The 17,942-nt window shown below is 42.0% G+C and overlaps 1 protein-coding gene across 2 annotated transcripts in view; it reads right to left on the reverse strand.

The window, feature by feature from the left end:
• Window positions 1-17,942, reverse strand: part of SVEP1 (sushi, von Willebrand factor type A, EGF and pentraxin domain containing 1) — a 170,449-nt gene that overhangs the window by 76,260 nt on the left and 76,247 nt on the right. For both annotated transcript variants that reach the window (XM_074994688.1, XM_074994687.1), the window contains exons 12-23: window positions 16,246-16,440; window positions 14,077-14,198; window positions 12,764-12,872; window positions 11,168-11,359; window positions 10,595-10,828; window positions 9,519-9,680; window positions 7,488-7,649; window positions 6,526-6,687; window positions 5,859-5,947; window positions 3,995-4,091; window positions 2,566-2,679; window positions 1,514-1,627 (exon numbers count right to left, since the gene is read on the reverse strand). In XM_074994688.1, the coding sequence (XP_074850789.1) occupies window positions 1,514-1,627; window positions 2,566-2,679; window positions 3,995-4,091; window positions 5,859-5,947; window positions 6,526-6,687; window positions 7,488-7,649; window positions 9,519-9,680; window positions 10,595-10,828; window positions 11,168-11,359; window positions 12,764-12,872; window positions 14,077-14,198; window positions 16,246-16,440 (1,752 nt within the window). The remainder of the gene's footprint in view (window positions 1-1,513; window positions 1,628-2,565; window positions 2,680-3,994; window positions 4,092-5,858; window positions 5,948-6,525; window positions 6,688-7,487; window positions 7,650-9,518; window positions 9,681-10,594; window positions 10,829-11,167; window positions 11,360-12,763; window positions 12,873-14,076; window positions 14,199-16,245; window positions 16,441-17,942) is intronic.

Consider the following 17,942-nt stretch of genomic DNA (forward strand, 5'->3'; position numbering starts at 1 on the left):
GCTCAGCATAAAATAAATGCGTTCATTGCAGTCAACTGTCGAGGAGATGCAGGAATCAAATTCACAGTTAAAGAAATAAAGCCCTCATTACAAGTAGTCACCATTTTTTAAAAATAAAACATACTGGGAATGGAGAGAAACAAGTGCTATCAACTTTAATAAATCAGGCTGTTCAAGTAAGAAGTCTGTCACATCTGTTAGCTTGTAAGTGGTAAAGTAACAACACTCAATTATAAATACAGACTAAAGGCTAGATCTTTCACCACCAAAATTTCCAGGAACCCACGCACTCTTAGGAAGTTGTTGATTAGTAACAGAGAGAAAGTCGTGCTAGTCTATATACTATCCAAACAAAAAAGCAGTCAAGTAGCACTTTAAAGACTAACAAAATAATTTATTAGGTGAGCTTTCATGGGACAGACCCACTTCTTCAGACCATAGCCATACCAGAACAGACTCAATATTTAAGGCACAGAGAACCAAAAATAGCAATCAAGGTTGACAAATCAGAAAAAAAAAGATCAAGGTGAGCACATCAGAGAGTAGAGGGGCGGGGGGCGGGGGGAGTCAAGAATTAGATTAAGCCAAGTATGCAAAAGAGCCCCTATAATGACCCAGAAAATTCGCATCCCAGTTCAAACCATGTGTTAATGTGTCTGATTTGTCAACATTGATTACTATTTTTGGTTCTCTACACCTTAAATATTGAGCCTGTTCTGGTATGGCTATGGTCTGAAGAAGTGGGTCTGTCCCATGAGAGCTCATCACCTAATAAATTATTTTGTTAATCTTTAAAGTGCTACTTTACTGCTTTTTTGTTTAGGAAGTTGTGTGTGTGAAGATTGTTGCATGGGCCCTAAGGATACATTAAAAACATTCTCACAGTCAGAAGCTGGGAGGCCATTCTGAGCAAACTATGGGAGATACAGAGGAGAGAAAGTATTGATACAATGGGAAATCAGGTTGTAACCTTTTTTAATTTTGAAGAAAATTATCCAGGAGTTTAGCTGTGCATGAAGTTCCAAGTTGTGAGGTAAGTGAAAGTTCCAGAAACTGCGTAAGATTTAAAGCCAAATCTCTCTGGCAACCCAGGAAACCCAGGAAAAGAAAAACATTCTTTAACAAGCCACAAAGCAATAGAAAGTTCAAGAGCTAAATGAGATGGGAAGCAACTTGTAAAAGAGATAGGGAGGAGTTGGCCCATGGATATGCTATATAATAATATATAAATAATAATATTTAATACTTGTATATCAAAATATTTCATCAAAGCAGATATTACTTTTCGCATAGGATCATACGGTGGTGGGAAGAGAAACAAGATCTGATTCCCATCATGTGCCGAAAGCCACCAGAACACATTTTCACATGTAGATACTACACATGCCCAGTTCTATGTGTAACTGTAGCAAATACATGAAGATAACTGAATTACACTGTATTCTTTAGTGAGCATTAGGCACAATTTTTTTGGCTGAAATAAAAACTAAATCAATCAAGAAATACAGCTTACCTGTGAACCCTTCTGCACATTTGCAGTGATAAGCATTGATGTCATCAACACAAAGTGCTCCATTCATACATGGGTTGGACCTGCATTCATTTATATCTTCCTCACACAGTAAACCTACAAAAATAATGGTTACAAGACATAAAATACATGGTATTTTAATACATACACGGAATGTATCCTGTAGCGATTGGCTTTCAAAGCCATAGTGGCAAATATATATTTTGTGTGAGAAAATGTTATTGATAAAAATCACACAGGGATGCAGTTCAACGTGAACAGATGCCCATCCTTACATGTAGTTAGAGAAACTTTGGATGCTGTGGCACTCAACGTTTAAAAAAGCGTTCAGCGCATGTATAGTTTTTATTCATAGTGATGTAAAAAGATTTATAAGGGCTAAAGTAATCTAGGGGAGGGACTGCTTTTGTGGAAAACACTAGCTCTTTTGTGTCTGCACATAGGATTGGAGGATACCTATTTGATAACTTATTTTATCATGAAATTGTTGATAAGACCTCAATTCAGTAAAGTATGAAAGCAGGTGCCAGACTTTAAGTGGGTGAGAAGTGTCTCTGATGTGGGGAGGAGTGTTTTCAATAATGTTTCTGTTCTAAGACAAAAAGTAAAGATAAAAAAATATCAATTAGGCACCCATCAATTAGGCACCTGTAGGATTACCCCCACGCTTCATTAGTGTCTTACTGAATCAGGGCCTTACAATATTAAGGTTCATTACCGTTTTTCACAAAAATGGCTAGTTATAATTTCTTCACCATTATTTCTTTTTTTTTAAGAACAGAAATGTTACTAAACACACATACACACACTCTCCTATACGGAGTGCATGTTGAATATTAATTTCTTTACTTTACAAAATATTGACCAACTCCAAAGGCTTACTCGATCTAATGGGCCAGATTCACCCCAGATGTAATTCCATGGAAGCCAGTGAAGAAATAAGCATAACCTTAATAGATCTGTCTTATTTATGCAACATGGCATTGGCACCCTTCCAAAGAGGAATTATAAAGCAATTAAATCACTTCAGTCACCAGTATAGCCTGGCCGGCACTGACAAACGAACACCCCAATGCCATCTTTGCAAACGCCATTGTTCAGACAAGGTGACGACTTGCACTCATCAATCTCCTTTTCACACTTTAAGCCTAAAATGAAAAACAAAGCAGGATCACAGCTGAGAACCCAGAAGGATAATTAAATGCCTCAGAGACATGAAGGGCATTGCACACCGTTATCTTTGCTTTAAAATATTTAAAATTTACCAGACCTGTGACAACTGCCACAGGTTGAACCTCTGTTGTCCAGCACCCTCAGGACCCACTGGTGCTGGAAGAGAGAATTTGCTGGATGATGGGAGGCCAATATTTTCTGGCACATTACCAAAAGTTCCACTGCTTACTGAGCTCTTAGATGATGTTTAGGGGTACATTACAAATAAATAACAGCACAGAACACAGAGACAGGACTGGTGCCTGTAAACAATCTTTAAGGGACTACAGGAAACTTGGCCACACTCATGATAAGTGGTCATCCAGCTAGCTAAAATTATACTGGATTATGGATTTTGCCAGTTGAGAGAGTTCTAGATTATAGGGGTTCAACCTGTCTCAGAAATGTATAGTGTACATCAGGCAATAATGAAATACAAAATTTAGTACATTTAGTAATTTTAGTACATTACTACCTTTTAAAAAGAATCATTAGGGAATATAACATATTCAGCTGCTTTAGAGCAACTACAAGATCACAACAGATACATGTAGAGGTGGATCTAACAGGATTAATGGACTACAGCATGAGTTTCTCAGCCCTTGCTTACCACAGTTGTGCCCAAAGGGTGGGAAATTCAAATGTACAGTGTCTTGGTCTAACGCTGCTTCCTTTAAAGTCAACGGTTGCCAGTAACTCCAGGAGTGGAGTGTAGACCAATGTGAGCCTTTTGAAAATCTCTCTTAGGCCTTGTCTACACTTAGCTTTACTGTCGATCTACTTCAGCTATGCAGATAGCATAGCTGAAGTTAATCATGCCCACTACAGCATCTTGGTGCTGTAAGGTCGAAGGTGGCCACTCTCTGTCGATGCCAGCTGTTTTTCTCATTCTGGCAGAGTATTGGCATTGACAGGAACAAGTTCAGAGACTGATTTATGATGTCCACAGTAGGTGTGATAATCAATGGCCAGTGCATCTATCACTGCTGTGTCGATTCACCACATAGTGGAGACAAGGCCTTAGTGAGCAAACACTGAGATAAACTATATAATAACAAAGGGAACAGTTCTCAATTTTTTTAAAAAAATGTGCTGAATAGTGAATAGCCAGTGCTGGCACTAGAGATTTCCATTAATGCATGCTTTTTATGCTGGGAGTGTCATGTTCTTTTATAATTTCTCCTTAGAACAGAATTTTCCCACTACTGCATATGATGAGGCTATGCCCCCCTGCCCATACAAACACTTTACCTGTGTATCCAGGTGGGCACATGCAAATATACCCACTTCCAAGTTGTTTGCATGTGCCATTATTATGGCATGGTTCCAGGAAACACTCATGAAAAACCTGTCAGAGACAGGAACAATGCAGTAATCAAAGAAGTGGAGCTACTACCACGTGCATTACATAGACATATACCTATTCAAAATCTAAACAGCAAACTATTCCATTGTACCTGACAAACCTCTAACTCATGGTCATAAATTTTTAGCTCTCCATTTGTCTGTTGCTCTACTCCTTTGTTGACATGCTCATTACACTTATAATTTCATTTTCTTTATACAGTACATCTGTCTTGGGTCTGTGGTAATATAAAACATTCCCTCAATTTGGGAACATAAAAACTATGCAATGTGCTAAACTGTGAGGCATTCATTAGAAGCAATCCTTCATATTGTTACTAGAGCAAGTGCCTTCTCTGAGGTCAATCTCCTGCTACACCATTCTTTGTTTCATGAAGGAAGGATCTAGGCAGCTGAAGTTACTCCAGGTAATGGGTGCTTTGGGTGGTCTATTTATTAGCTACTAGATGATTGCTTCTTTTCCTCTACAGAACCTAACCATGAGTGACATGTAACAGTTTTTACACCACAGTTCTCCAGAATTTCTTTTCCACTTCCCCTCCATGGAGGTTGGTGACCTATCCTTGCCATCAGCAGTTACTGGGGGAGATGAGCCTGTGTACACAATGGGCATTTGGCCTAAAGGCTGTATTTTAGCTATCCCAAAGAATACAGAAATAAACACAGGAAGCTAGTAAAATGAAATGGATATTAGTATTCTCGTTATTATTATCTATTTGTACTTTGGTAGCAGGCCTCAGCTCAGCAAAGCACTTGAGCATGTACTTAATGACGTACCTGAATGAGCCGACTGACTTAAATGGAAAAACTCCCATGCTTGTTGAATTGAATTTTAAGTTTGTGGACAACATGAGTTTTAAGCAAATAGTTCAGTTCCAACTTATCACTTACCAACCTTGTTTTGAGACAGAGGACTCTTTTCTGAGTTACAACAATGGGGTCCTTTCATGCAAATGTATACCCAAGGGAACTGTCTCCATATGAGTGGTCCCATGTATTTTAACAGGGCTAATCACAGGAGGAAGGTTTTGCAGAATTGGTCATACCTGACTGTCGGGCACCTCTTCTTAAATGTATATAGATCAAAACAAATAAATGAACACAAACACTTCATAACAAGAACCTGGAAGCCAGAAGGAGTCTTCTGGACAACTAAAATGAAAGAGACACCAAATAAAAGAGAAAGACTCTGGTCACTCAACATAGGAGCTACTGATTAGGTGAGGGGCAGACCTGCAAACTGCAAGGAGATGAGAGGATTATATTATTTTTTAAAATAAGTTTAGTGACTTTTTTATGTCTGACTAAGGTCATCGTGCTTCTAAGCCTAAGATTTCCTGTGACCAGATCAAATCTCTTCCCAAAAACTGTTCCATTACTGTAGCAAAATTTTAAAATACAATATTTTCGTGAATCACTATTACGCAATTGACAGAATGGTAATTTACTGGCAAATGCAAATATAGTTGTTTTCTGCTGCATAAGGGCATTAATTTGGACTAATATATTTATATGTTAGCCAACTATGCGGGCTATAGGGCACAATATTTGATCACTTTAATCCACTAACAGTAGCAAACATGGTAATTATAACTGCCAAGTTGCAAAATAAGCTCAGTATCACAATTATATTATGGAAGGCAATAGCCATTTTATGTTGGTATCAGCTACTTTATTTCTTTATTAGAGCTTTCGTCACACAAAAAGAGAAAAAGAAAAAAAGAAAAAAAAAAAGAAATCGTGTCCTTGCCTGACTGCTGACTTTGTATTGCTTGATATTTTCTGGAGAGACTGGTAGCATTACACTCTCTTCGGCTGCTGTGAAAGTAGAGCCAAAACCTAAACAGTATTATTATGAAAATAGCTGTTAATGCAGGTAGCAAGAGCCTAATTACATTTGATGCATTTAAAAATGCTACATGGGAAGCGCATTTGTGGGAATAAATACCAAAACTTACAGTAAAAAGCACATCCAATGCCAAAACATGAACATCAATAATAAGTGAAAAAAGAGAGGGGGACTGTGGTGAACCTGCTCTTTAGACTTATTCCTCTCCAATCCTGAGTTAGCACTTAAGTCATCACAAAAATCACATTAATCTGTCTATCTCACAGTAATGTCTATAGGCCAATGGAAAAACTCTCACAGTTTTCAAGGGAGTTACAATCTAGACTTTGTTAGGAAACCTAATTTCAAATCACACAATCATCTGAAATTGTGTGCGACTGGCAGCTTCTGATAACTCAGAGCTAACCCAGAAAAGGAAGAGCAGGGATGCTGCACTGGTAGAAATGTGTGGCAAACATACTCTAAGGAGTATTGTTCTGAACAGATCCCTTTTTCACTAAAAGTCTGGGCCTGCCACCCCCATCCTCACCTCCCAGTCACATTCTCTAGAGACAATAAATCAACCTACTTGAACAGTCTGTGATGGATCTGGCGCCAATGATTGTAGTTGTCCCATAGAAGGGACAAGATAAGCAGTAGGACTTTCCTGGGTCTGGTTGGTAGTAGTCCCGGGGGCAAGGGTAGCAAGGCATTAAACCAGAGCGAGAGAATTCCCCTGCTGGACAAGGTACTGCAAAGAACACCACAAACTCTAATGAGCGCTGGCTCCCAGTGGATGGCCTTTCCCCTATCATTATAGGGCAATATTTGCTTAAGTTCCACAAGAGTAGGCCAATAATAAGAATTTCATAACCAAAATGTGTACTTATTCAAAGGATCGCTCAGGTTATATGTGCCCCAAAGAAGCTCTTTGGAAAACCCCTGACCAGAGAAATATTTGTTCCTACAGAGAAAGTTTTCAAACTCAGCCAAAATACTTCTCCCTCTCCTCCACTCCCCACAGTCATCCTTGCAATGAGCCAACATATTTTCAAGAAGGTCAAGACCTTGAAGCAGATTCTCTTCCCTGTTTCACTCTCACTATAGATTTTTCTCCTCCTGAGCCCTTGCAATTGCTCCAAAGGGTCAGGGCCCAGACAGAGCCCACTGATGGTAGTTTACTTTGAAAGCAGACCTTGTAAAAACCTCAGAATTTTGACTCACAAAAATGACTGGCTAGTGCCTGAATGATTGTTACGTATGACCTACTAATGCATTACACACACACACACACACGTATAAAGGAAAGATTTTATTGTCACATAACTATCTGGATATCTGACATGGGGCTTACGCTATAATTCTGTGTGCATACAGCATAACCCCATCTCTGCTGTCTTTCAGGAAAATAGAAAAATGATGTACACTGCTGCTGGGAGATGCAACTGCACTACATCAGGAGACTCGGGGTATCTGAGGTCAGATAAATGGGGCTATGGTATTTTGCAATATACTGTTTTCAGGAATTTCCCTGGCCTTGTCCTCACAAACCTCCACATGCTGAGATATCCACAGCTCCTCTTTTCACTGTTGACATGTTTTCTGGACAGGAGATGCAGTTCTTAGATCCAAGTGCAGACTGGTAAGTACCAAGTTGACATGATTCACAGGTCTCCAGCCCATTAGGGGAGTACGTTCCCTGCTTGCACTGAGCTAAAAGACAAAATCATGCATAACGATTAGACATAAAGCTAATCTATGCAGTGTTTCACAACATACAAACAGCACATATCATCAGTCCCCTCTCCAAAAGCATTTATTTTATTCTGAGGGTTGTTTATTTCACTATAAATAGTTTCATGGACACATCTCAACCATGCTGTTCAATGAAATGTGCAATGCACGGAATAAAGAAAACGCAGTTCCGTGATGGTTGGTGGGCTGTAAATCACCAATAACGTATTTACAAGACATAAAACTTGCCATTGTTTATTATACTCCCACCCGCTTCTGCACAGATTAGTGTTAGCAATTCAAATTTAAATAACTAGGTCAATTAAACAGTAAGTAGGAAATACCAATTTTTAGTTCATAAACAGGCAACAAAGTGAGAGCTCTTCTGACTTTGAGAGGCAGATTGGTGCAAGGCAGGACGCAGAAGTGCCAGTGCCAGGAGGAATACAGTGCCTTTGGAGATGTATAGGATGTTGGCAGGGAGACGTACTGATATGTGACACTATGGCTTTATCTATACATCTATAATTAAAGAGCAGCTGAGGAAGCACTTTAAAGTGAAAGCGTGGCCACAGCAGGAGCGGTGGGAGAGAGCTCTCCCGGCACTCTGTGTAAACTACCTCCACAAGGGGAGTAGCTAACAGCACAGGGAGCACATTCACATTTGAGCTTTATAGCACTGTAACTACCTGAGCTTGGGAGTAAGTGGGGGTTCACACCCCAAGGCAGAAAGTTGCAGCACAGTAAAGCAGCAGTGTAGACTTAGCCTATCTGTACACCTCCCTTTCAGAATTACATGCTCTCTCTCAGCCTGTAACTATTAACTGGGACAAAGAGGTCCCTGGCCCTCAGCCTGTTGAGCTACACCACCTTTCAGGTGTCAAGTGCTGCTGGCCTGAACAGCCTTTTCCACTTACACTTATATGAGTCCAAGTGGTAGCACTGTATGGCTACGTCTACACGTGCACCCAACTTCGAAATAGCTTATTTCGATGTTGCGACATCGAAATAGGCTATTTCGATGAATAACGTCTACACGTCCTCCAGGGCTGGCAACGTCGATGTTCAACTTCGACGTTGCTCAGCCCAACATCGAAATAGGCACAGCGAGGGAACGTCTACACGCCAAAGTAGCACACATCGAAATAAGGGAGCCAGGCACAGCTGCAGACAGGGTCACGGGGCGGACTCAACAGCAAGTCGCTCCCTTAAAGGGCCCCTCCCAGACACACTTTCATTAAACAGTGCAAGATACACAGAGCCAACAACTAGTTGCAGACCCTGTATATGCAGCACGGACCCCCAGCTGCAGCAGCAGCAGCCAGAAGCCCTGGGCTAAGGGCTGCTGCCCACGGTGACCACAGAGCCCCGCAAGGGCTGGAGAGAGAGTATCTCTCAACCCCCCAGCTGATGGCCGCCATGGAGGACCCCGCTATTTCGATGTTGCGGGACGCGGATCGTCTACACGTCCCTACTTCGATGTTGAACGTCGAAGTAGGGCGCTATTCCCATCCGCTCATGGGGTTAGCGACTTCGACGTCTCGCCGCCTAACGTCGATTTCAACTTCGAAATAGCGCCCAACACGTGTAGACGTGACGGGCGCTATTTCGAAGTTACTGCCGCTACTTCGAAGTAGCGTGCACGTGTAGACGCAGCCTATGTGTCTTTTCAATAGGGTGGTATTGTCCCCTCCCTACTTACATCCACAAAAGGACAGCTGGGGTCTAGGCACAAGGCGTAAAGTAACACAACAATCCCTTTCAATTTCTGTGGTGTTATTCTGCAAAGCTCAGTCATTTTGAGCACTTTATTCCTGGAACAGTGATAATTGAATGCTGAGCTCGAACCTTTACATTCAGAGACGCTCCGGGAGTGGAGGTATTCGGTATAGCTGCCCAATGGGCAACTTTTGCATTCCAGCTGCCCTTCCTCGTCTTGATAGGATCCAGTCCAGCAGCTTTCACACGTGCGATGCTCCAGAGAATAATAGGTGCCCAAAGGGCAGTTCACTGGGATTTCAGAGGAGGGGAAATAAAACACAGTTTAACCACGGAATACCTGACAATAAGCAGATACTCTTCAAGTATTTCCATTTAGCCTAACTCAATTTATCAGAATCTTGGCTATGGGGAGTCAGTGACATCTGTACAATCTCACTGACATGAGTACGTCTGCACAGCTGGAGCAGTCTGGAGCTTTGTAAACATTTGTACTCATGAGGCATGGGAAGGAAGAGGACCCAGTTCACTCTCTCTCTCGTCTCTGGTGGACTGGCAGGGCTAACAGTCATAAAAGGCTGTGGGTAACCACTTTCATCACCTGGGTGAGTCACCGTAACCCAGCTCCTACAGGGAGCAGAGCTGTTAGGTAAGCTGCCTTTATTACATAGCCATTTTTTGGAGCAGACAACCCTTCAGAAGGCTGATTGCCCAAAGTATTAGTCAAAGTACAGGTTGACCCTCTCTTGTCTGACGCCCTCAGGACCTGACTGGTGCTGGACAAGAGAATTTGCTGGACCACTGAAGGTCAATATTGTTTAGCACATTACCAACACTTCCACTGCTGACTGGGCTCTTAGAAGACATAGGGGTAAATTACAGCTAAACAACAGTACAGAGCACTGAGAGCCAGGACTGGTGGCTGTAAACAAACTTCATGGGACCACAGGAAACTTGGTCACACCCATGATAACTGATCGTCCAACTAACTATAACCATGCCGGAATATGGATTTGCCAGGCGAGAGAGTTCTGGATTAGAAGGGTTCAACCTGTACTGCTTCAGCGGGTCTCAGCCACTGGGGTCCTCGTATGCCTGTGACAATACCCTCCCCCCCACAAATATCTTTCCCAAACTTTACTTTTTAAAAGAATCCCCACATATTTAGGACACAAGGTGCAGGAGATAAAGAGCTTTTGGCTTACCACACATTCGCCCTCTCAGCACTGAACCTGGCCTGCAGAACAGAAAGGCTTTCTCAGTTTCCAGTGAGTTGCTGTCAGCAACAACCAGTTCAGATGCAAACTGAAAAGAATACATGGGCTCTCTATTGAGCGTCCTTTTCAGCCTGTTTGTGATAGTCTCTAGAGTTTTCAGAAGTCGCTGCTGGTTTTCTGATTCCACAGTATCATTCCGTTCATCAGGCAATGGCACGCTAGCTGGGATTCAAAGAGAAAACACATGCAGACACAACGTATTACAGATTTTATTGCAATTCAGGCGGCAGCAGTCTATCAGAGCGAACCAAAAAGTTGTAATCATTGTTACTATGGTCAATGGGCACTGACCACACAAACCTGTGTTGTACCAAAACGTAAAGTGAGCAGCATGCACAGTGATGACCACACGACCACATGACCCTGAGAAAACGCGGATATAAAAACTCAGTGAGAAACCTGTGGTCTGCCATTCCAGCTGGCTTCCTGAACATCAGACAAATGTAATGTTTTGTGAAGAATATGTTTTAAAAGGAGGAGGCAGGGGAAGTTTTTCCTCACCCGTGATGTTAAATATCAACTTAATTTTGTGATCTGTCATTGGAATGTTGAGTTTCTTGTGCCTCTTGACCCGAGAGGGTGCTGTTTTCACAGGGCCAGAAAGAGGTGTTTGTAGCTCTTCTTCCTTCACTATGTCCAGGAAGTCATCGTAGGAATAATCCAGACGGTTTGCTGCGCCCCAGCCAGCGGGTCCTGCAACAAGAAGCAAAAGTGGTAGGAAGGGAATGGCAGGGAGTTCTGTACCTAGGCTCATTCAGGATTTTTGGTCGTTCCCAAGATTTCCAACAAGTGCCACCCCATTTGTGGCTTCTGAGATGTGGACATCTGTCCAGGAGGAACTAGATGCTCATACTCATTTCATGCAGGAGGCAGAACAGCTGTGAGATTGACACTATCATCACTTCTGAAGTGGGTCATCACAGAATCATAGAGTCATAGGGCTGAAGGGACCTCAGGAGCTCATCTAGTCCAGCCCCTTGCTTCAAGCAGCATCAACTCCCACTAAGTCATCCCAGCCAGGACCTTGTCAAGCTGGGACTTAAAAACCTCAAGGGATGGAGAATCCACCACCTCTCTAGGCAACGCATTCTAATACTTCACCACCCTCCTGTCTCATGCATGTAAATCCTCTTGTGGCAAAAAACTCCACGTCTAATCCCCTTAATTTTCCAGCCCATATTAAGCATGCTGGGTTAAATTTATACATGGTGTAACAACCATAAAATCATAAATAGTATCATGTATTCATTTGGCCCAGACTGTTCAAATAAGTGGCTCTGAACATAATGTGTCTTTTTATAATGACTGGAATTGAAGAACTTTTGCATTTATTTTTAGAAGAAAACTTCCAGAAGTATAAATAGTCTTTGCATATAACTGAGCACTGTTATTTAGATTATAAATGGTTAATCGCAAGTTAACCCCAGAACCTTGGGACAATGTTAGGTGACTATTTCAAAACTGATCTTTTAAATTATCATCTCCAAAGAACATAAGCCAAATTCTATTCTCAGTTGCAGATGCAGACTTGGAGAAATTCCAGAGAAGTCAGTGCATATTTCATCATTGTTTCCTTCTACCTTCAGCCATGATCAAGACCCTGATCATGCAGTCTTAAGCCCCCAGTTTTTTTTTCCACACTGCAAATCTGCAAACGTGATTACATAGATCAGGCTCAGTTTAAACCAGTAACAAAAATGAAAGATTCCCTCTGTGACATTAACAATTCCCAGGGTCATCCTGTCTCCTTCTTCAATGTTTTTGGTTTTATAATGTATGTTTTTCACAAACCCTTTTCCTTGCAAGGCTAGCCAAACAATTCCATAGTTTTATTGTTCTTGTATACTATGAGGGTCCTTAGTCATCTCTTCCCCTACATGTACAATATAAAAAATAGGCTAGGGTAGTAAGTCTTCTGACCTATTGTTTAACTGCTTAATGCCTCAAGTGCTCTGCAATTATTTTCTTAAAATGTGCCACACACCATGCTTAATTCTAGCAGAGCTAAATGTATCGACATTATGACTTAGAAGAGCTAAATGTATTTGAATCACATGAAACCTCTTTGGCTACTGAGCTATGCTGCAATTAAATTACCAATTGCAAATCCATTTTCATAGTCATAATTATATTCTAGGCAATGTTTCTGTGTCAAATCCTCCAATCTGCAGTCAATGTCATCGACATCATTGCAGAAGGATGGGACCTGTAAAAGAAGTGAGAAAAGCCAGTAAAACAAACAAACAAACAAACAAACAAAAATATATAACCTAATCACTGGACAAGGCACCCAGTATTCTCTGCCTCTCTGACATCAGATTTCATTGTGCATAGCTATTATAATCAAATGGTTTAAAAACTGAGCTTCGTGATTTCTTCCAATGTTTATGGGAACTTTTCAGTCCAGTTCAGTGTCAGTTTTCTTGCAATGATATATGCACAACATAGAAAATCATTTCAAAGGAAGGATAATTTCACTGTAAAGCACAAAATGGGATATCCGTGACTTAGGTTCCAGTCCCAGAAATGCAGAACTCTTTGCTTCTAGGCTGGGAACAGTGGGCTAAGACTTGAACTTTTTGCCACTGTCCACAAATTTCAAGAAACATGCTAGATCAGGGATGCAGGGTGGGGTTTGCAAAAGCATCAAAGGGTATGTCTACATAGCTCATGGGACAGAGACTCCTAGCCTGGGTCAATAGGTTTGTGTTAGTAGGACTCATGCTAACATCTTAAAATAGTGGCGTAGCTGGCACTCTGAAACTGTGGCTTAGGCTGGATTTCAGCTCTCCAGGCCACCCTCTACCCCAGGCTTTAGAGCCTGAATGGTGACTTCAAAGTGCTGACCACACAGCTATTTTCGGAGCCCTGCTGGATTGCTCCTGCATGCTGTGTAGACACCCTAAGAGATTTAGGAGCATAAATTCCATTTGTAAGTCCATACGATTTAGGCTTCTAAGGGCCTGTCTACACAAACTCATAGTTTGCCACAATCTGGAGTGTAAACAGAAGTTGACCAAGGTGCACAGTAGATCAAAGTGGAGCCTTTATCCTGCAGCAAGAGTCCACGCAGACAGTGAGGGGCTGATTTACACTGCCACTTGGCAGAAATCAGGTGACCAACTCTACGTCACGAGGCACTTTTGGAACTCTTACCACAGCTCCAAAACAAAGACTGAGGTTAACACACCCTTTCTGAATGGAAAAAGTGGTACAATGATTTTTCACAATAACCACTACAATAATAAACCAGTGTACTTCCCCTATTTTGGAGACTTCTATATTTTGAAATGAACCAGACTTCAGTCTCAAGTTTCCAAGGTACACCAAATAAAGGATCGTTCGGAAAAAAAAGACGATGTAGCAGTTAAAAGAAGTTTATGAGAAATGAAAGCATATTACTAACCTACCATTTTACCAAGCGCACTCTGAAAAGCATCACCAAAGCTTTTTAGAAGGTTGTTGTCATCACATCGCGTTGCTTTGTAGAGCATCTCAAAGGATTTAAACCCATGATTTGCAAAACGATTTACTGAAAAGAGTTGGGGAAAAGAAGCTTTTACTGTTTGTGATTTTACAGTAAAAGTTTCACAAGAATATTTTGGACAGCATTATACTGAAACTATCTGAACTCAGTAGGTAATCTTTAAATGGCAATCACAATAGAGAAATGTATGGACAGAAGAAAAAATTGGTAAACTTGATTGTTCCAATATCATGTATCTCATTACTTTCAGCTGATCAAGCAGAATGTGGAAACCACTGAACATCCATTGTTAAATTTACATTTCCAGCACACATACAGTATTTAACAGCTTACCATGGAAGTTCTTAGTTATTAAATATCTGTTGGTTGACATAATTCAGCAGTTTTTCAATGGAAAGGAACATGTTAGTTTCATGGGATTTCTTTAAAATCATCAATCACTTTTGCCTGTACTTTTGCATACCCCTGAGAGGGAGAAGTAATATAAATGAATGTTTATTACTAGTGCAGCTTGGCCCCAAATGCAAAATTCTGATTCAGATTTCAAGCAACTCAAAACTATCGGGGTATTCCCATCAGGGATTTTGGGTAGACCCACAATTGTAACACCCTCACTTGTGTTCATGTCTGGGGGGCTACTTGTGTGAGAAAAGGGCTACTCAGAGTACATACAATACAGCACAAGATGGGTTTCAACTGATATATTTGGAGTTATATCCAGATTTGGATTTCAAATGACACCAGCGTTTGGGACTGACCATGCTGAGGTTCTGGTTGGGCATATCTCAGATTAGAAACTCCTAATACAATGCTGGTTTAATCACAATTGTTTTAGTTTCAGTGGACAATTTGTTGTTCAAATGCATTTAAAAATAACTGAATTTGCACAGCTCCACTGGAATTAGATGAGTTTAGAAAGTCTGGTTTGCCACAGACCAAAAACTTTTGCAAACCACTTACTAATGAGCAAAAGAATGGCCATCCTGGGTCAGACCAAAGGTCCATCTAGCCCAGTATCCTGTCTTCTGACAGTGGCCAATGCCAGATGCCCCAGAAGGAGTGAACAGAGCAGGTAATCATTGAGGCTATGTCTACACTAGACAGTTTGGTTGACAAAACCCGCAGTGTCCACATTACCAAGGCGTTCTATTGATGGTAAATTGACAGAATGCGACACTTTTGTTGGCAGTATTCTGCAGCTCCCCCATGAGGCTGAACACCTCTCTCAACAGAGATCTGCAGACAGAAAGCCAATCTGGAGGTTCCAGGGGGCTTACCGCCTTCAGAAAAGGCCTCCAGAGCGCTGTGCAGCTGCCCTGGAGGGCGCCTTGTCCACAGCAATCCACGCTCTTATGGTCTCTGTCTCTAGACATATTTAAAGCTACAGGTAGTCCTGGAAACCCCATGGCAGGAAGCAGAGAGCATGCAAGCAGCAGGCTGCTGCTCCCCATGCCACCATAGCCACTCCCTCCTGCTGATTCCTAAAAGATGGCACAGAGCCAGCCACCTTGTGACCGCCTGGCACCCTCTAGACACCAGCTGGAGCGGGTCCCAGGAGCCACCCCAGGGCATGAAACATTGGGTCCCCTCCTGGACTGGGCCTGAGGTCCAGGACTTGCTGGGCATGTGGGCCAAGGAAGAGACCCTCCTTGACCCCTCAGCAAAGTGGAGGAATGGCCCACGTACGCCTGGCTGGTCACTGCCTTGGCAGAACAGGGCCAGCCCACCTGCACCATGGAGCTGGTACAGGTGAAAGTCAAAGAACTGCACAGGGGCTACACCCACGCCTCCTATGGTCTGCAGACAAATTATTTCAAATTACTTATTTTTTTAAGATGCCATAAAATTTGGTAAATCCCAAGGACTCAAATGTATTATATTTTTCTTTGTTTATGAAACAATATACGGTAATCTTAAAGCCCTCTGTGTATAAGACTCAACAGTTCATGGGAAGGGTAAACAGAAAATTTATTACGTAAAAAATGTTATTATTTCTAGTTACTGAATCATGTTCCTCTCTATACATATTGTTGGAGATGCTATAAGCTCATTTTACAGAAGAAAAACAAAGGTTTAATCAAATAAAACTCACAAGAGCAGTCAGGCCATTCAGTAGAATATGGGGGATTCCAGATGCCATCTGCATAGGCACAATAGTAGTTTTCAGCTGATGCTGCTGTAAAGTTATAACCATCCATGCAGCGTAGTGTGCAATTAATGCCTGCTTCATCTTCTGTGCATGTAAAATTCCCATGCACGGGGGTGAAGGGAATTTCGCAGGGAGAACCTGTGAAAAATACCTTCAGTTCACATATGGATAGCTTTTAGAGCCATATAAACAAACACATACGAAACCCTGAGGGAAAGGATTTTCAAAGCCCTCGGAGTATTACTGTTGATTTCAGCAGAAGGGAAATTAGGCTAATGATAAGTACTTTTGAAAATCCTACCCTGGGAGTTCAAAATCCAAAAAAGTAAAGGTTGAAAAAGAAATCAAGCACTTAAAAGTGTGAAAATCCAAAACTGAAAGCTCTGTAATGCTTGTGCTTAAAACCAGTCTCTCCCTTTAGAGCCTGACAAATTATTTGTCTATTAACATAATACAGAGACCCTGCCTGTCCTGCAGCAGCTTGGTGCCAGGACCTGGATCTCCCCCTGTGCTGTGGGGGCCACATGCTGGAGCCTCAGCCTGCCCTGTGGGGCCAGATGATGAAGTCAGAGCCTCCTGGCAGCTCTGCGGCAGGGTGGAGTTGGCTGGAGCCCCCTGGCAGTTCTGAGGCAGCCGGGGTCAGAGGTTGGAGCCTGGTGACAGCCAGCCCCCAGGAGCCCAAGCTGGGGCTGGAATCTCAAGGGATGGAGGCTGAAGGCTGGAGCTTCAGCAGCCCCAGAGTGCAGGACTGTCTGGAGGCAGAAGCCCTGCACTTCCCCTGGTCCAGCAAATTCTCTTGTTCCGGACGTGTCAGGTCCTGTGCATGCCAGATAAGGGAGGTGCAAGCTGTAGAACTTTTTACACAACCTTACACACAGTAAGTTACAGTATATTACATATGCTACCTGATGATTTTGTAAATCAGCTTCACACTGGTGTAGTTCTATTGATTTTAGGTTGCACCTACACTACGAGATAAAATCGAATTTATTAATATCAGTTGTGTAACTCTGGAATTTATAAATTCGGTTTTTACTACCCTCCCCTCCCCATATGCTCCTCACATTCGACTTATTACTACCACACTCCATTGGCAAACACTGACTGTTGCAATAGTGCATTGCAGGAACCTAACCCACAGTTCACTCATCCCCGCAGCATTCTGGATATGCTCGCTGGTCTTTGACATCATCTTCCCATACTGCATTTTCCTCATTCTCCTCTCCAGTAAGCAAACATTCATTTTTCCCACCGGAAGGAAGGAAAAGTAGGATGTCCACAGTGGTGGCAAAAAAGTTAACAGAAACCTCTTTCTTCTGTAACTTAATTCTCAATTTGCCATCCACCGAGTGTCCCTCCTCATGCGATTGCATCCGATCCCTGAAAATAATACAGGGATCCTGAAAAGCTTGAAGAAAGAGTAGATTGGAAAGTTTTTGAATAAAGTGAGTTGCTGAGTGGGGGTCTGGGCTTTCCTGTTTACTATAAGGCTTCTGTGCACAGGCTGTGTTCTCAATTGGCTGTCCACTGAGTGTACCCTCTCCCGTGATTGCATCTGATCCCTGAAAATAACACAGGGACAAACTGTGTTCTCAAAGTTAGAAGAAAGGGGATAGAAAAGTCTAGGCCCTCTTCACTAA

This window comes from Carettochelys insculpta, chromosome 5 (genome assembly GCF_033958435.1).
Source record: "Carettochelys insculpta isolate YL-2023 chromosome 5, ASM3395843v1, whole genome shotgun sequence".
NCBI lineage: Eukaryota > Metazoa > Chordata > Testudines > Carettochelyidae > Carettochelys > Carettochelys insculpta.